Source organism: Canis lupus, chromosome 11 (genome assembly GCF_011100685.1).
Source record: "Canis lupus familiaris isolate Mischka breed German Shepherd chromosome 11, alternate assembly UU_Cfam_GSD_1.0, whole genome shotgun sequence".
Taxonomy (NCBI): Eukaryota; Metazoa; Chordata; class Mammalia; order Carnivora; family Canidae; genus Canis; species Canis lupus.
The window spans coordinates 54124962-54143662 of NC_049232.1; the positions used below are offsets into that span (position 1 = coordinate 54124962).

Consider the following 18701-nt stretch of genomic DNA (forward strand, 5'->3'; position numbering starts at 1 on the left):
AGGGTTGTCAGAGTCTAAACAGGATAAGGAGGGCATCTGCGATAGTTAATTTTATGTGTCAACTTGACTGGCTTCTAGGTGCCAGATTAAACATTATTTCTATGTGTGTTTATGAGAGTATTTCTGGATATTACCATTTTAATTTAATTAGTGGACTCCGTAAAGTAGACTGCCCTCACCAGTGTGGGTGACATCATCCAATCTCTTGACGTTCTGAATAGAACAAAAGGTGGAGGAAGAAGGAGTGTTTTCGGTTTTTTTCTTGCCTCATTTGTGAGTTGGAACATCTTGTCTCATCTTCTCTGATCATTGCGCTTGAAATTAAACCACTGGCAGGGTTCCTTAGTTCTCAGGCCCTCAGACTTACACCACCAGCTTTCCTACTGGTGTACACATGGCAAACTGTGGAGCTTCTCAGCCTTCATAATTGTGTGAACCAATTATTCATATTAATAAACCTCTCTCTCTCTAAATATATATATAGATAGAGATATCCTACTGGTTCTGCTTCTCTGGAGAACTCTAATACAGTATCCATGTAGTGGTCAGAACTTGGTTTAAGGTGTTAGAGCCTGAACGGGCTAATAATCACCCCCATGTCAGGTGATGGTGGTGGTGATAGTGATGGGAGATGTGTTAAAGGAGGACTGATCAAATAAGTAATATATTAACTAATGGAACCCAGGTTTCTCACTGTCAGAGAAGGAAGTTACAAATATGGGAGGAAGGAAAATCAGAATAAACTCTGTGGTGCTGAATTGGAATTAGAAGTCACTATGATCTCATGGTTTTCAATATATATGGATCTAGAAATTCTAAGTTTTAGAAACTTACTGTTAGTTGTGAAAGTGTGTTTACTTACATATAATCCCTAAGTCAGTTCATTCAGGCCTGGGAGCTGTGACATCCCCCAAGCAGTCCATACCTACTACAGAGATCTTAGTTTCTGAATACTGTTTCCTACCAAAAGAAACCAGAACTCCTTGGAGAAATGGGTGATTCCAGGGCTGGGGCAGGGAAACTACATGACAAATTGAAATATCTTGTGCCAGAAAGTAAGGACACGTTCAAAAAAATGATGTGGACATGTAAAAAGAACCCAGAAACCAACTTAACGGGGTTTCCACTGGCCCGATCTGATAAAACTAGAACTTGAAAATAGGTGATAGTAGATTCTAATCTATTGAATAAAATAGGAATCTACAAGTCCAGACTGATATAAATAAATGAATAAATTGGTAGTGCGATGAACAGGAAATTAGTTTCTCAATACCCACTCACAAAATAAGAGTCAGGTACAAAGGGAAATTACAAAGCAAAGAGAGTAATTTTACAGCAGGGAAACCTCTAACTGGTTGAAGTGGTCAAAGTTATCAGTAATCGGACAAAGAGAAATTGTGGGCCACCTAATAGGATACAGTGAGCATCGTATCCGTGATAGCCCTGCCAAAGGCGCACGCATAACCTGAAACTAGTCATTTGGAAACATTAGACAAATCCAGATTGAGGGACATTCTACAGAACAACTGGCCTGTAATCTTTAAAATTTGCAGGAACTGCAAATGAGGAACTGTTCTGGGTTGAAGGAAACTAAAGACCGTTGAGTAAATGCAACCTGTGTTTTCGGACAGGTTCTTTCTGCTGTAAACACTTTACTGGGACAATTGGTGACGTACTTTGTTGAGACTCGAAGGCGACCTGGGTAACAGATGAGGCCACCTGAGTTCTTGCCCTCAAAGATACCTGCCTTTGAATCCACGCTCAAAGGGTCCGGCTTTGGCCCTTCCGCTCTGCTAAGTCGCCTGATCCCCCACAACCCTCAACGCGTAGGCGAGCGCGGCGCCCCCGGGAGGCCAGCGGGGCAGAGGCCTGGGGCCCCCAGGGTTGGCAGAGAGAGTCCCCGCCTCTCCATGCGGCGGGGCGGGGCGAAGAGTGGGCGGGGGAGCGCGGCGGGGGCGGGGCCGCGCCGTGTGCGCACGCGCGGGGCGGGGCGGGGCCGAGGAGGCCACGCCTCTTCCGCCCCGCGGTTCTGCCGCCGCGTGTGGACCGCTAAGGCGCTCCGGGCCGAGTCTATCCGGGTCCTTAGCCTTGGCGGCCGGACCGGGAGATGGCGGCGGAGGTGTTGCCGAGTGCGCGGTGGCTATACTGTGGGCAGCCCGACGAGAGCCAGAGAGCCGTACTGGGTAAAGACCGCGGAGCCGGAGCCGAGTCCCGCACAGCTCCCTCCGCTCCCGTCTGGGTGCTTCTGCAGCCCTCCTGCCCCTGCCGGACCCCTTTCCCGGCTGGGCCAAGACGCCCTCTAGCCTCCGGCACTGCTTGGGACTTGGTCACCCCCCATCTCTCTGTCACCACCTGGATGGGGACATCCCAGGCAGCCTCCTCCTCAGGGCTCTCCCAGTCACCCCGTCACGCACTCACACCTGCCCCGTATCCTTTTCTCCACGGTCTGGGCTAGGCTTCAGCTGTTTAACCCTGGTCATCTCCTTCCGTCGCGGCCCTTCGCCAGCACTGCCCTCACCTCCCGGTCTCCTCTTCCCGACCGGCAGGGACCTCCTTCAGGCCCCCCTTCAGGCCTGGGCTTCCTTACCACTCCCATGCCTTCAGACGCTCTCTCCCAACGAACAGTCCGGTTCCTCCCCACCATACACACTGTGGGTCCTTCTACTCATCTCATTTTTGCGCTGCAATCTTACAGTGCAGTTCTCCAACGGGAAGCTGCAGAATCCAGGCAACGTGCGTTTTACTTTGTACAAGAGCAATGACTCCACAAACCCCAGGAAGAGGAGTCAGCGGATTCTGGTAAGTGCTGCGGGGGCCAGCTGCCTCCACTCTGCAGATTTCTGAAGGTCTTGGAGGCGCTTGGGTGTGGGTGGATGTGGGAGGGAGGGAGAGGAGAAAAGAGATAGCAAATGAGCCTTGGGAGAACCGTGAGTCCCAGCAGGTTGGGGTGTGGGGACAGGCTCCATTCATTCAGTTATGTACTTTTGGTGAAGTGATGACCTTTCATTGATCTATTCATTCAGCAAGCTTTTATTGAGCACCCACCGTGGCTGTGCTGTAAGCTGCACGGGAAATAGCGAAATGGGACTTGGCTCCACCCTGGGGGAGCTCCTACTCTAGAGCAGGGTTGCTCAGTCTTGGCACTATTGACATTTTGATCCAGATAATTCTGTGTTGTGGGCCAGACCTGTGCATTGCGGGATGTTCAGCTTCCCTGGTCTCTAACCACTAGATACCAGTAGCACCTCCTCTTTGTGACACCCAGAATTCCCAGAGGTGTCCCTCACGCCCCCTCACCCCCCCCCAACCAAGGGTGATTTGCTGGGTGAGAACAACTGCTTTCGAAAGGTGAGAACTGGTTTTGAGTTCAGTAACTCACACAAGCCTGCAAGCTCTGAGCCTGGAACGAGTTCATTTGAGCTCAGGAAGTCTCTGCTTGTCAGAAGGCCTTCCTGGGGGAGGACACATAGCAGCTAAGCTCTGAAGACTGGAGGACGGTTTGACAGCTGAGGTTCCCTATTCCAAGTGAAAAGGAGAGCAGGGACAAACATAGGGAAGCAGGAAAGCTTGGCTGTGATTGAGGAGTGAATTAGCTGTCTCCATAGTCCTGCCAGCATATAAGCAGCAGCCATGGGAGAGATGGACAAAGAAGTTCAGGAAGGCTTGGACTTTGGGCCCAGGAGGTTGCTGGCAGAACCATTTTGTTGCATGCCTCTAAGTGCTAGCCCAGGAGCTCTCTCCCAAGTCCTGTGGTATAGCTCCCCTGAGCACTTTTCAGACCAGCTAGAAGCCAGCACTATATGGGGCTTCCCTTTCAAAAGTCCTCTTGCCTTTCTCCCAGAGACACCCAGATTCACTTGGAGAGTGGGGCTGGATCACCTCCCAGAGGCTCTCTAGTTCTGATCCACTGTGGTTTGGATTCTAAAGCTTTTGCAAATGTGGGAAAGGGAGACAATATGCTTGATACCTCTCAACATTGGTTGTGGTGGTGCTTTTTCACTTTACATTTTAGGCAGCTGAAACAGACAGACTTTCCTACGTGGGAAACAATTTCGGGACTGGAGCCCTCAAATGCAACACTTTGTGCAGGTAGGGGTTGGGGAAGGGACAACAAGGGGAGGATAGTGGTGGTGAGCCTGGCACTGTTGTTTTCGGTCTTTATTTTAGGAGTCGGGGGCAAATCTGGAGAGGTTTACCATGTCCTTGGGTTCCCAGATCCAGGGGCCTTCACAACCAACATGCCTAAAAAGAAAAAATAAGTTAACATTTGTTGGATTTCCTAAAATCTCATTCATTTGTAATTTTCTTTAAGATAATTTTTAGGGGTGCTTGGCTGGCTCAGTCATTGGAGCTTGGGACTCTTAGTCTTGAGGCTGTGAGTTTGAGCCCCACTTTGGGAGTAAAGATTACTTTAAAAAGTCTTAAATAATAATTTTTTAACTGCGATATAACTTTACACTAGTTTTAGGTATATAATATAATGATTAGATATTTGTATATGTTGCAAAATGGTCACCACAATAAGCAGTCATCCAGGGGTGCCTGGGTGGCTCAGTTGATTAAGCCTCTGCTTTTGGCTCAGGTCATGATCCCTGCTTCCTGGGATCAAGCCCCATGTTGGGCTCCCTGCTCAGCAAGGAGTCTGCTTCTCCCTCCTCCTGCTCTCACTCTTTCTCTCCCTCTCAAATAAAATCTTAAAAAAAAAAAAAAAAAAAAAAGTCATCCACTGCCACACATATTACAATTTTTTTCTTGTAATTAGAACTTTTAAGATTTGCTCTCAGCAACTTTTTTGTTTTAAGAGCACAGAGGGAGAGGGAGAAGCAGGCTCCCTGCTGAAGGACTGTTAAGAACTTTTAAGCAGGAAAAAGGAAGTTGTAAAACAGTACTTTTTGAGGAATCCTTTGTCATTGGTATTATTCCAACTTTGCTCAGGCACTTTGTGGGAATTCTCAACAAGACCTCTGGCCAGATGCAAGTGTATGATGCTGAATTGTTCAACATGCAGCCACTGTTTGCAGGTAGGACCCAGTCACGAAGGCTTGCAAGAACACTGCATGTTTTAGGTTTGCTGGATGAGTTTGGTTTTGATTTGTAAAACACATTTGTTATTTTTAAAAGGGTGCCTTCCTGCAAATATTTATTGATAACTTACTTTGCTCCAGGCACAAGTTAGTGGCTAGGGATGTAGCAGAACAGATACAGGTCCTGTCGCTGCTATGTTTACAGATTTGAGATCAGAAAATAATCAGTTAAAGCCATTTGAGCAGGGTTGCCTGGGTGGATCAGTTAAGCGTCTGCCTTTGGCTCAGGTCATGATCTCAGGGTCCTGCTCAGCAGGGAGTCTGCTTCTCCCTCTTTCTCTGTGCTTGTGGTCTCTCACTCTCAAATCAGTGAATAAAATCTTTAAAAGGTGGGGAGGGAGACTAAAAGGTGGTGAGGGGGACGCCTGGGTGGCTCAGCGTCTGCCTTCTGGGTGGCTCAGGGGCTGCCCTGGAGTAGAGGCTTTAGAGAAGATGGGAGTTACTTAGAGGTTAGACAGCCCTTTTCATGTTGATGAGAAGTCTCTCTATACTTTCTAATTAGGAGGAGATCCATTTTTTCCCCTAATTTAGTGAGAGAGCTTGTACTGCTTCTCTTCTTTGGCATTTTATGATGCTCAGGGCCAGAGTGTGGGATCTTCCAGAATGATAGGTCAGAGGGTCAGACTCAAGGGGCTCCTGTTCTCTAAATCTTAAATACTGAGAACCACAGTGAGGGAGGGTATAGTTGAGGAAGGATTGTTAGGGTCACAGTAGATCTGCCTGATGCCTTCCAAGGCAGTAGTTCTGGCTTTATTCCTGCAGAGCAGTGGTGCCAGTCCTTTCAAGAATCTGAAGGACCAGGGGATCCCTGGGTGGCTCAGCGGTTTAGAGCCTGCCTTTGGCCCAGGGCGCGATCCTGGAGTCCCGGGATCGAGTCCCATGTCGGGCTCCCAGCATGGAGCCTGCTTCTCCCTCTGCCTGTGTCTCTGCCTCTCTCTCTCTCTCTCTATGTCTATCATAAATAAATAAATAAATCTTAAAAAAAAAAGAAAGAATCTGAAGGACTGGACCTACTTTCCAGAAACATACGTAATACGTAAGAATATATATGAAATTTTGCATATAATTGTAAAGGGCTCTGAGTCCCATCTGCGACTCTCCTAGGGGTCCAGAGTCTGTAGGTTAAGGACTCCTTGCTTTGCGAACAAATACATCTACATTTAAATTATCCTCCAGGGCAGCCGGGGTGGCTCAGGGAGTTTAGCTGCTGCCTTCAGCCCAGGGCGTGATCCTGGACCCAGATCGAGTCCCACGGGCTTCCTGCAGGGAACCTGCTTCTCCCTCTGCCTCTGCCTCTGTCTCTGTCTCTGCCTCCCCCTCCCTCTCCCTCTCTCTCTCTGTTTCCCATGAATAAATAAATAAAATCTTTAAAATAAATAAATAATCCTCCAAGTGCTCTTCTGACTTCCAAGGAGGCAAAGGAAATTGTTCTCAAATTTTTGTTTTTACAGGTAAAAAATGTGTAAATACTAGTTTATTCTAGCCAACATATATATACACGTACACACACATGCAGCATTTATTGAGTCCTTAACTATTTGTCAGGCACTGTTCTAAGTACTTTTAATGCACGAGGATTGTCATAATTCATGTGACAACCCTCTGGTGGTTCTATCGATGACGAAACTGGTACAGAGTTTGACAGGGACATAATGTTGATGTGTGTGTGTGTGTGTGTATATATATATATACACACACCTTTATATATAATTATAATGTGTATATATAAAAATATAAATTTCCTTTATCCGTCTTTATCTATCTATATGACCTGGGATTGAAACTCAGACAAGGCCACTCTAGAGCTTATACTCCTACCCTCTAGATTATACTGCCCTTATATGAATACTTTATGGGAGATAAGAGAGCTTCATGTAAGTAACACATACCTTACATTTATGCTTGCTTATCTTTTATAAGGCGGGCAAAACTATTTACTGCAAAGAGCCGAGGACTTGGTTTCTAATCCCATCTCGGCCACTGCCTGGTGAACTGACTTAGGACAAATCATTTCGTTGGGAGGCTTTTTCCTTATTTGTAAAATGAAGAGGTTGGACCAGATGACCCCTTCATTTGACTCCTTAATTTCTTCTCCATATCCTCCAACTGTATACTAAAGCGACAGACTAAATATTCATAGGATCCATCATGTTAAACTCTGGGAAGTCCTACAGTAAAGAAATCTGTCTGTCTTAGATTAACAGTGAATAAATATTAAATGCTATTATAATCTGGGCCTTACAGCTTCCTTTTTTCCTATTTTTGTTTTGTGTCTTGATAGATGAATCACTTGAGAGCGACTTGACACAAGAGAGTCAGGCCAAAACTTTTAGAGAAAAGGTAAGAATGACAGAAGTGAGACATGGGACCTGCCTCACGTTCCTTCTGTGCCTTGTGCTTCTCCATCAGGAAAATGAGCTGACTGAGCACAGGGCTGCTCCCAGCTCATTCTGTCTGTGGTTCTCCAGTCAGCCTGCCTGTGGAGGCTTCTCAGCTTCACAGAGCGCCGTCCTCCCGCCTGGGGCAGCTATACTCAGCTCCATCCCAGTGTTTGGAACTGATTCTCTGGGCTGACATAGGTGTAGTGTAACACTTGTTTTTGGATTGAATGCAAGTTTCAGAAAATTCTGGCTGTAGCCTGGAAGCTTTCACATTAAAACAGAGTAAACTTCAGGATTTTCAGCGTAGGTGGTTCCTATAAAGCTAATCTCACTCCAGGATTGCAAATTGATTGAGTCTTCAGTGCTGCCTGGAGCACTGTATTGAGAAGGTGTGAGGCTGTCTTCAGGCTCAGTGGGAAAGAGTGAGTGATTAGCAACATCTGCTATGGGTGTAAGGCTGGAAAATGGTAAGTTATGTGCCAGATTTACCAATCCTCATTCTGATCCAGGCTTTTCACTGTACAAATGGAGACACTGTTGATTTGTAAAGAGCCCATGACAGTTTCCAAAGCAAGTACTTCAGGGATCCCTGGGTGGCGTAGCGGTTTGGTGCCTGCCTTTGGCCCAGGGCGCGATCCTGGAGATCCGGGATCGAGTCCCACGTCGGGCTCCCGGTGCATGGAGCCTGCTTCTCCCTCTGCCTGTGTCTCTGCCTCTCTCTCTCACTGTGTGCCTATCATAAATAAATAAAAATTAAAAAAAAAAATTAGCCAAAGCAGGTACTTCAGATCTGCTAATACACCAGCCTGTGAGATAGAGAGGTATGATTTAGCCTGATTTATAGGTGAGGTAATCCTGGCCTAGAAAGGCTGAGTTTCCGCATGGTCACACAGCTAGGAGTAGTAGTGCCCAGACTGTCCCTACACAAACCAAATTTGTCTATGCACAGATGGATTCTTGCATTGAAGCCTTTGGAACCACCAAACAGAAGCGGGCTTTGAACTCCAGAAGAATGAACACAGTTGGCAGTGAATCTCTGAACTGTGCAGTAGCTAAAGCTGCAGAGAATATTATTGATGCGAAGGGTGTAACTGGTAAGCAGCTGGGACTTGGAGTAAGAGTCTGCTCATTGAGACAGCTTCCTTGTCTCTTGAGATCTCTTACCTGCTCCACAGATGGAAATAAGGGTGTGTTAGGGCTGGGTTCCTTCCTCACTCTCACTGAGCACCTTCTTGGGAACAGACTTTGGAAATAGTAAGAAACATCTGCCCTCAGGGAGCTCACAGTCAAGCGGAGGAGACGGGCATGGGAACGGGTATGTTTACACTGTGTCCTGAGTGCCAGGGTGCGAAGGGAGAAAGCCTCAGTGTCTGGGAATCACAGGAAAGTTTTGGACAAAAAGACTGATACGATGAAGTGAGCCTTTACAGATAGTGCTTCACTCTGGGATCAGTGGACCTTTTTCTGTTCCTAAATTCATCAGTAGCTTGAGTGTTTAATTGTATTGTTTAAAAGTGTATTTGTTCAAAAGCATTATGAGAACATAAGAGAAAGTTTACATAAGAGCAGCCTTTCTATTAAAATGAGGTTTTAGGGGATGCCTGAGTAGCTCAGTGGTTGAGCACCTGCCTTTGGCTCAGGGCGTGATCCTGGGGTCCCAGGATCAAGTCCCACATCGGGCTCCTTGCGTGGAGCCTGCTTCTCCCTCTACCTGTATCTCTGCCTCTCTTTCTCTCTGTGTCTCTCATGAATAAATAAGATCTTTTAAAAAAAAGGGGGGGATTTTAGGGGTGTTTGAGTGGCTTGTTGGTTAAGCGTCTGTCTATCTCAGGTCTTGGTCTCAGGGTCGTGAGTTCAAGCCCCACATTGGGCTCCTTGCTGGGCATGGAGCCTACCTAAGAAAAAATAAATAAGATGGGATTTTAGTAATTTTTAGAAAAATCTTTCCAAACCCTATGATTATATAAATATTTTCTTATGTTTTCTCTCCGTATTTTTACAATTTTACTTTTTACATATAAATTTTAATGAAGATACTTTTTTGCCATATGGTAAAGACCTTATATTTTCCAAAGGATTAGCCAGCTGCCCCAACTCCATCCTTTTCTTTGTAGAAGATGATTTAAAAAGCTATCCTTCTCACTTTAGCACATTCTGTGTTCTGTCCAACTGTCCATTCTGTTCCTGCGGGAACACCAGGCTCTTTTGATTGCAGTACCCTCATCTTCCTGCTTCTATTTCTGATGCGGCAAATTCCTCCTCTTCTCCTTCCCTCCTTATTTTTCACAAACGTTGGTTAGAATAGCATGCCTTTTCCCCCAGGTGATCTTAAGAATTATTTCATCAAATTCCCTCAATTGAGATGAATATGGAGAGAATCAACATCTTTACAATATTATGGGTTTTTTTTATCCTGGAATATAGAAATATGTTTCTCTGTTTATTTGAAAGTGTAAGTAAATTTTTGAATATTTTTGTTTAGTTTAATTCTCAGCTGTCAAAGGACATTTAAAAGGAAAAGAAAAAGAAGTGCCTGGGTGGCTCAGTTGGTTAAGCACCCAACTCATTATTTTGGCTCAGGTCATGCATGATCTTAGGGGGTCATGAGTTTAAGCCCTGAGTGGGGCTCCACACTCAGTGGGGAGTCAGCTTGGGGTTCTCTCCCTCTGCTCCTCTCCCCACTGGCACTCAGTCTCTCTCTCAAATAAATAAAATAAATTGGTTTTTAAAATCCTAATTAAAAAAAGATAAATAATTCATTCATTCCCTATCATTTTACCAGACCAACTATTAGAATGTTCCTGTATTCCTCTTTGTCCTTGTCTATATAAGTTCTTAATCTTACATGGTTATTCTTGTAGTTCACAGTTTTATATTCTGATTTTTTTTTACAAACTATTTCCTTTTTAAAGATTTTATTTATTTATTCATGAGAGACACACAGAGAGAGGCAGAGACACAGGCAGAGAGAAAAGCAGGCTTCACGCAGGGAGCCTGATGTGGGACTCGATCCCAGATCCCGGGATCATGCCCTGAGCCAAAGGCAGATGCTCAACCGCTGAGCCACCCGGGTGTCCCTATATTCTGATTTTTACTCGTAATATATGGGGAAGTTTTCCAGAAGTGAAGCCATTAAAAGCTCTCTTCCTGACTTTTGGCTTCTCTTGCACTGTAAATATTTATTAGCACACCTGTCCTCTGAACTGTTGTGCGAGTTACTTGAGAGGGCCCTCACTGTGTGAGCCTTCTCCAGTGCCTGGTTAGGTTTGTGTTATGAGTGGACATCAGCCCAGACCCAGCAGCCAGCCTGATGGAGAGTTCAGGCCACATTGGCAGAAGCATTCAGATTAGGATTTTTTGGACCAATTACAACCTTGAGCGCACAAGTTTCAGAGTATTGGGGAACCTGAAGCCACACAGGATGATACTAACACTGTCTCTTCCTTTATCAAAAAGCTCTGGTCAACGATGCCATCCATGATGATCTGCAGGATGACTCCCTCTACCTTCCTCCCTGCCACGCTGATGCAGCCAAGCCTGAAGACGTATATAAATTTGAAGACCGTATCCTTGTTGCAGTAGAAACACTGCCTTACTTCCCAAGTTGGGATGTGCATACATGAGTGGACAGACAGGCTTTCTGAGGCTGTTGGTGGTCCCATGATGCTCAGAGAAGCTACATCCAGATCTTCGCCCTTGCCCTGGCCCTTTTGCTGGGAAGTTACCTGGGCTTCCTTACTGGCTGAGGGTCAAGCCCATTCCTCAGCAAAGTGCCAAATACCCTCAAGTTCAGCCCTATGGAGGTCACTTGCTATGAGTAGTCAAAATAAGATTTTTAAGTCAGCCCTAAGTCTGGAGCAGACTGATCTGTAAAAGGTGGAGCATAGAATTTCCCTACTCATGGGTCTGGTCAGAGGGAGAATGCCTGCAGTGGCTTTGTGATGAGCCATGGAAGCAGAAAAGGCCTGGCAGGGAATGGGCTCTGGGCTGGGAGTCTGGAAAACCGTGTCCCTGCGCTCAGCCCCAGTGTACTATTGGCCTCAACTTTCCCATCTCGAATATGGAGCCGCTCTGAGATGAGATAGCTGGTTAGATGTTTTTCTTTGGATCAGATTATATTCTTGACCTGTTTAACTAGTTCTGTCCACTGCGGAGTATGAAGCTCTTCAGAGCCCATCTGAAGCTTTCAGGAATGTCTCATCAGAGGAAATACTGAAGATGATTGAAGAGAACAGGTATCCTCCCCTCTTGGGTGGATGGAGCATCTGGGGCTGTGATGGCAGAGCTCAACAGTAGTCAGACATGAAGGAGACCTTTAGGGGTGTCAGTCGGTGAGGGCATATGTCTTTTCAGGATCTGAACATGAACGAGCCAGTGTTCTCTTGAAAATATTTGGGCTTTCCAGCCTCTTGTCCCAAGGCTGTGGGTGGCATTCAAGGGAGAACGAGGTGGCCTCTGAGTGCTTGGAGCCCGTGGCTGAGCAGAGGGTGGTGAGGCCTTAAGGTTGGGCTTTGAACCGGAGCAGGCCTGTGTCCCCAGGGCTATGCTGATTGTGATCATCACCAGTGGGGCCCAGGCGCTAGCCCGCGAGTTGGTGCCAGTGCAAGTGATGGTTGATGCCGAGTGAGCTTTTATACGTGAAGTTAAATTTATGAGCGGTTTAGGCGATAAAGCATCCGACTCTTGATTTCGGCTCAGGTCATGATCTCAGAGTAGTGAGATCAAGCCCCAAGTTGGACTCCACACTCAGCAAGGGTTCTTCTCTTGTCTTATCTGTATCTGTCTCTCTCTCTCTGCTCTTCCATTCACGTGTGCTCTTTAAATCTTTTTTTAAAAAAGTTAAGTTTAGGGGATCCCTGGGTGGCTCAGTTGTTTAGCGCCTGCCTTCGGCCCAGGGCATGATCCTGGAGTCCTGGGATCGAGTCCCACATCGGGCTTCCTGCATGGAGCCTGCTTCTCGTTCTGCCTGTGTCTCTGCCTCTGTCTCTCTGTGTGTCTAATGAATAAATAAAATCTTTAAAAAAATTAAAAAGTTAAGTTTATATATTTAAATACTATATATTTTAAATAACTCAGATGATCTCCCCTGTACCTTTTGACCCTTAAACAGCTTCTCTTTGTTTTTTTTGTTTGTTTTAAGCAGCTTCTCTTTGATGATGACAGTGGAATTTTCTTGCTTTTGAGTTTTTTCTTTTAATAATTTCATCTTGAGAAAATAAAAAATTGAAAACCCTAGGTTGGTTCCCTGATTTTTGAAGGTGCTTTTGTTGTTCCAAAGATACATTTCCAGAAAAACTTATTACTGGTTCTTGGTTGTCGTAATGTAATCATGGCTCAGCAGCAGGTGAGGAATGAGCTCTGGGCCGAGAGTCTGGAGAACTGAGTTCCTGAGCTCTGCCTGAGGTACTGTGTGATCTTCCCTTCATTGAGGCTCAGTTTTCCTATCTGTAAAATGAGCCTGCTGCAAGATGATCTTGAAGAGCCTTTTTATTTCTGTGAGTCTGGGCCTCATGGTAGTAGAACAGTTCATAAAAGAATAACTGACATTGATGGAGCTTTTGTATGTGCCAGGTACTGTTTTAAATGCTTTAAATGAGACTTGCGTTACCTCATTTAATGCACAAAAAACCTCTAGAGGGAGGCCACTATCTTTGTCCTTAATTTTTAGGTGAAGATGTTGTACGGAGATGTACAGACACACTGAAACTTGCCCAGGCTACTAATTGGTAGAGAGGGGATTCAAACCCAGGCAATCTAACTGAAGGGCCTGTGCTCCAGACCACACATCAGGACGGGGCAGACAATGGCCTGTGTGCCAAGGTCAGGCTGCTGTCTATGAGTAAAGTCTTATTGGAACACAGCTATGGCGGTTCATTTGTTATTAATGGCTGTTTTTGCACTACACTGGCAGCTTTGAGTAGATTTAACAGAGATCCAATGGCCCACAGAGCCTAAAATATTTATTGTCTAGCCCTTTCCTGCCTTAGCACTAAACCATGCTCACTGTGTAATAAGGAGGATATTAGGATGGCTCTTCAACGGTTGAATGTGATCAGCTGTGGAGGATGCCCGCTGTTTTCATCATGAGCGTCAGTGGTTCCTGACAGGGTTGGTCTTACATATTCCTCCCTTGTCCCCCTTGTTTTAGCCACTGCTCCTTTGTCATAGAAGCATTGAAGTCTTTGCCATCAGATGAGAAGAGCCGAGACCGCCAGGCCCGATGCATATGGTTTCTGGACACGCTCATCAAATTTCGAGCACAGAAAGTGATTAAGCGGAAAAGTAAGTCCATGATAGACATTTTATTCTAGTCCTTTCCAGCCTGTTATTTGTTCAACCAGCTCTCGTGAGAGAAGAAAATGCGTGTGCTTGTCCAGATCTTTATCTCTGACTGTGTAACAGTGAGGTTCCTGTAGCTGCCAACACGGGTTGGAGGATTGGCCCAGCTCTTTACTCCTCTGAAAATGGGGACGGGCTTGGTGGTCCGATTGTTCAGAGCTAATATTCACTACTTCTCTTCTGCATTGGGCGAAGTATAGACTTCAGTCAAATCGAATGAAAATTTCAAGGGATGGTTGGACCAAACATCAGTCCCATGGGGAGAAAAATCGGCTTGGCTCACATGAAGGCTTGTGGCAGGTTTTTGTTGTGTCAGCTTATTCTTTCTGTGAAAGAAGAGAGTCCATTCCCCCTGGTAACCTGTGTCCTCTATAGTGAGGGCCACAGGTGAGAGCCTCCCACTCCTGTCTACCTGGAGCTAGAAACCCGCCTGTGGTTTTAGGCACAAGCTGGTGCCATCTTGTTGTTGCTAGAGCTCCCAAGAGTCTGTATGTTTTCAGTATTTACTTGGTTTATTTTCGCATTTCAGTCTCCTTTCCTTTCCCTCTCCCTGGGCTTTCACCACAAGCTGTATTGTATCTTATGAATCCTGTGTCTTTAGGCCTTAGTGGAGTCTGTTTTTCCTCCTGGTTACCACCCCATCACAAACATCTCTTGGGTGCATGGGGTCTGCAAGCCGGAGCACAGCTGAGCTCGTTTTCACTGGGAAGTGGCTGTTCTGTGTCGTGGGCCCCTGCTCCTCTTACCACATGGTTCTCTTCATCGCAGTGGCTCAGCTGTTGGCCTCTTTTCCCAGCTCAGGGGGGAGGTGTGTTCCCAGGGTTTGGAAACAAAACGATCCATCTCACCTTTGTGTCGCAGGTGCCCTGGGACCCGGAATCCCCCATGTCATCAACACCAAATTGCTGAAGCACTTCACCTGCTTGACCTACAACAACGGCAGGTCAGGGATCGACTTCGGGGTGTCGGCCTATAAAGGAGAAAGCAGGCGGGGGCAGGTGGCGAGGGTGGGACGAGAGCATGAACTGGCTTCCATGTCCACAGACACTGCTGACGGGGGCACTCACTGCCGCCTGCAGGGGCCTGGGGTCAAGTCAACTGAGGAAGCCCTATATATTATCTGCTCTGTCCCCCCTGGAGAGGTTCACTCTAGAGGTTTTAGGGAGTTCCTGCAACGGAGACTTATTTCAAGGAACCTTCCTAATATTCCATAGAATCAGTGTTCTATGGGAAGGCAGTGTCACAAAACAAGGCAGCCCAGTGTGATGAATTTGGAAAAGGAACCCTAAGCAGCACACCTGGCTTTCTTTCCTGCCATCCACTTGGAATGTGCTTGGAAAAATCTGAGCATACTTGGAGAAATCAGCAGCAGCTGTGTTTGGGATAACTTTTCCTGGCACCCCTGCTGAGCAGCAGGGTCAAGCTCAGAGGGTCCTTGTCACTGCAAAGCTCTGACTGTGCCTGGAAAGTATAGGTGTGGCTTTCTCTGTCCCACTCTAATAGAACACTGGGGTTGGCTCACTGCTCCACAGTGTGCCAAGTTGTGGGCACCTCGACAGGACCAGGAATGTTGCTCAACTTTCTCTTCTTCCCCCCCAAGATGGGAAGACATTGAGTGTGCATGAAAACAGGTTTGTATGTTTTTATTTTACTTTTGGAATAATCATTTTAGAATTTAATGCTATCTCTCCTTCACTGCCACTGCTTTTGTAGCCTACGGAACTTAATTTCGGATTCTATGAAGGCGAAGATCACTGCATATGTAATCATACTTGCCTTGCACATAAGCGACTTCCAGATTGACCTGACAATGTTACAGAGGGACTTGAAGCTTAGTGAGAGAAGGTGAGCACAACAGAATAGCAAGCTCCCTGCAGGGTGCTTCATGTCTTTCTAGTACTCTTGGAAAGCAGGACATACCATCGAGGGAATTGGGGATGTTTAGAATGGGCAGGACTTGGGACCAGGGGACAGTTGTCAGTGTGTGACTACATGGATGAGCAACCAGACATTATGGAATGCCTTGTCTGTGCTAGGCACAGTAATTAGTCTGTGATGATCTCAGCTATTTCCCTAAAAAACAATGGGAGAACCTTCAGTTCAAAGAAATCTGTGACTTTTCCAGGGTCACACAGCCAAGAAGGGGAATAGTTGGGCTTCAGGCCTGAGCCTTCTCATACATGGCATTCTGTCTCTGGATAACCAAGCAGTCTCTGAATCACTGTCCCTGGGGCGAGAGGGTCTGTATAGTCCTGAGGGGTGGAAGTTGTAAGAGAACCCAATTTCAGCTTAGCAGAAAGAACTTTCTCTGAGTCTGATACAAGGGGCTGGCAGGTCAGGTGTTCGAAGCAGGGTGGGGCTGCTGTTTGTCAGGGATGTCACATGTGGGCTTCTGTGACCCAGGAGCCCTGCTGAGCAGCAGGGACAGACTTGGAGGTTCCTGGGAGAATTTGGCAGAGTTGTGGTCTTAGGCTCTTTCCAGCCTTGCTAGCAGGGATTCAGATAAGTAGGGGGCAGAACTTCCAGGATCGTGAACTGTGGGATATGTCACTGACTTAGGGGCTGCTGCTGGTGTGCCAAGAGAGCCTGTGAAAATACCTTTGTCTGGACTGCTCCAGCAGTCCCTGGAGGGATTATCCTGAAGGCTGTCCACAAAAGGCATTGAGGTTGAAAATAAAAGAGAGGGCAGCCCCCGGTGGCTCAGCGGTTTAGTGCCTGCCTTCGCCCAGGGAGTGATTCTGGAGTCCCAGGATTGAGTCCCTGCAGGGAGCCGGCTTCTCCCTCTGCCTGTGTCTCTGCCTCTCTCTCTCTGTCTCTCATGAATAAATAAATAAAATAGTAAAAAAAAAAAAAAAAAGAAAAAAGAAAAGAAAAAAACAAGATATTTGGAGCCTGTAAAAGTTCTACCAAAATTCTAGCCAAGTGCTCAGTCCTGGTTATCAGAAGTAAACAAAGTCATTAGTAGTGTCTGGATAACCTGGTTTTCCATCACTTCTGTGGATATTTTGTAATGGCCACACATTAAACTGAAATTGTCTTTCTGATGGCTCTAGATCCTGTCTGCTTCTCTGCTTTGCTCCTGGCCGCCACGTTGAGGATTCTGTCTTTGTGGCCAAGAATGTGAATGTGCTGCTCCCACCTGGCTAGCCTTCCTAAGCAGACCTACTGAGGTCATTCTCCCCCATTTTTTCTATGTTTTTGTTCCTTAGGATGATTGAGATAGCGAAAGCCATGAGGCTGAAGATCTCTAAAAGAAAGGTGTCTCTGGCAGCTGGCAGGGAAGAGGATCACAAACTGGGCACCCTGTCCATCCCGCTGCCTCCAGCCCAGACCTCAAAACACCAGTCAAAGCGGAGGAAAATCACCTAGAGGTGTGCTTCCCAGATAAGAGCATTTTGGTCACCTACAGCCACTTCTGTTCATTTCCATTTTTATTTTTATAATAAGAAGGAAAAAGAAGCCTCGCTTTGGCGTGGGTATGAAGCCAGAAGCCAGCATCTCGGGTTGTGCTTGTCTTCAGTGGAAACATAAAGTGATGACCATGTTGGCCTTGACCTCTCTCCTTTGGTGTTGCTGTGATTATGACTGGCAGCTGGTTCCCGTGGGAGGGTGGGGCCTGGGAAGAGTCAGAGTCAGCAGATCTTACAGGCTGAACCCTAGGCCAGATGTAGTGGATAAATGTTAATAAAGATAAATGTGAAGTGCCATGCTTAGACTGGAAGGGCTGGGGAGTCCATAGAGAGGAGGGTACAGCCCAGCTGGGCTAGAAGAGGAGGCCTCAGGCTTGGTCAGTAACTAACTGTGAGTCACCTGTGTCTTGGGGTTGCCAAAGGAGGCCAGTTAGTTTGTGGTCGCCGTCACAGAGTAGAGCCAAATGAGAGGTGGTTAGCCACACCAGTTGCTCTGCTTGGCTCAGTCCACACAGGGCAGGGGTCAGCTCTAAAAGCACATTTTTGAGAGCGATGAATCAGAGTGAAGTATAGAAAACAAATTGTTGTAGATCTCTTTAAAAGGGGATTTAAGGAGCGCCTGGGTGGCTCAGTTGGCTAAGTGGTTAAGCATTTGCCGTTGGCTCAGGTCATGATCCCAAGGTCCTGGGCTCAAGCTCCAAGTCTCCGGTCATGATCCCAGGGTCCTGGGCTCAAGCTCCAAGTCTCAGCTCAGCAGGGGAATCTGCTTCTTCCTCTCTCAGGTCTTCCTCCCCGCCCCATCCCCCACTCATGTACACACACTCTCTCAAATAAATACTAAAGAAAAAAATAAAAGGGGATATAATACATGGATGGAATGTTACAGAATTGTGAAAGGGCTGCAAGAGTGGGAATCAGGAGGTGGCCCCTGGAACTACTGAGTTCAGGAACACAGCTGCGGGTGCTCCCTCAGGTCAGGTGTGGAGAAACCACTCCTGCCTGACTGCTCCCTGGACATGAGGCCTGTGATGCCCCGCAATGCTGATGTCAGCTACCCATCCTCTCAGTACCCACATTTCCGCTCCTTTGCTTATCAGCACAAATAGCCAAAAGATAAAGAAGCTGGCTTTCTTCTATCTTCCTTCTATGAGCATTTGACCCTTGACCCAGGGTGGGGGGACCAACGCCTCACTCGGTCAGAAATCCGCATGTAATTTTTTACTCTCCCTAAACTTTCCTAATACTTAACTATAAGCCTTACTGGTAAGCACTCAGAGCATACTTTGTATGTTACACATATTACTGTGTTCTTACAATAAAGTAGGATAGGAAAAAGAAAATAGGAAAACACAGTATTTATTGAAAAAAAAAAACCTCCTGTTACGTGGACCCATGCAGTTGAAACCCACGTTGTTCAAGAGTCAAGTGTAATTACATAACTTTCTACTAGGCACATGTATTACTTTATGATCCATAGGGATGAATGA

The 18701-nt window shown here is 46.4% G+C and overlaps 1 protein-coding gene across 1 annotated transcript; it reads left to right on the plus strand.

Annotated features, from left to right (window-relative positions):
* Positions 1 to 1988: 1988 nt before the first annotated feature.
* On the plus strand, positions 1989 to 17364 carry POLR1E (RNA polymerase I subunit E). Its single transcript, XM_038552853.1, has 12 exons — positions 1989 to 2183; positions 2696 to 2799; positions 4013 to 4089; positions 4936 to 5021; positions 7366 to 7424; positions 8415 to 8559; positions 10922 to 11029; positions 11604 to 11700; positions 13614 to 13747; positions 14666 to 14747; positions 15518 to 15649; positions 17014 to 17364. The coding sequence occupies exons 1-12, from the start codon at positions 2108 to 2110 to the stop codon at positions 17171 to 17173; spliced, it is 1260 nt and encodes a 419-aa protein (XP_038408781.1). The 5' UTR covers positions 1989 to 2107; the 3' UTR covers positions 17174 to 17364.
* Positions 17365 to 18701: the final 1337 nt, after the last annotated feature.

Coding starts and splice junctions, on each gene's coding strand:
- POLR1E (XM_038552853.1), top strand. CDS start 2,108: ATGGCGGCGGAGGTGTTGCCGAGTGCGCGGTGGCTATACTGTGGGCAG. Junction 13,748..14,665: donor GAAAGTGATTAAGCGGAAAA/GTAAGTCCATGA, acceptor TTTGTGTCGCAG/GTGCCCTGGGACCCGGAATC. Junction 15,650..17,013: donor TTGAAGCTTAGTGAGAGAAG/GTGAGCACAACA, acceptor TTTGTTCCTTAG/GATGATTGAGATAGCGAAAG.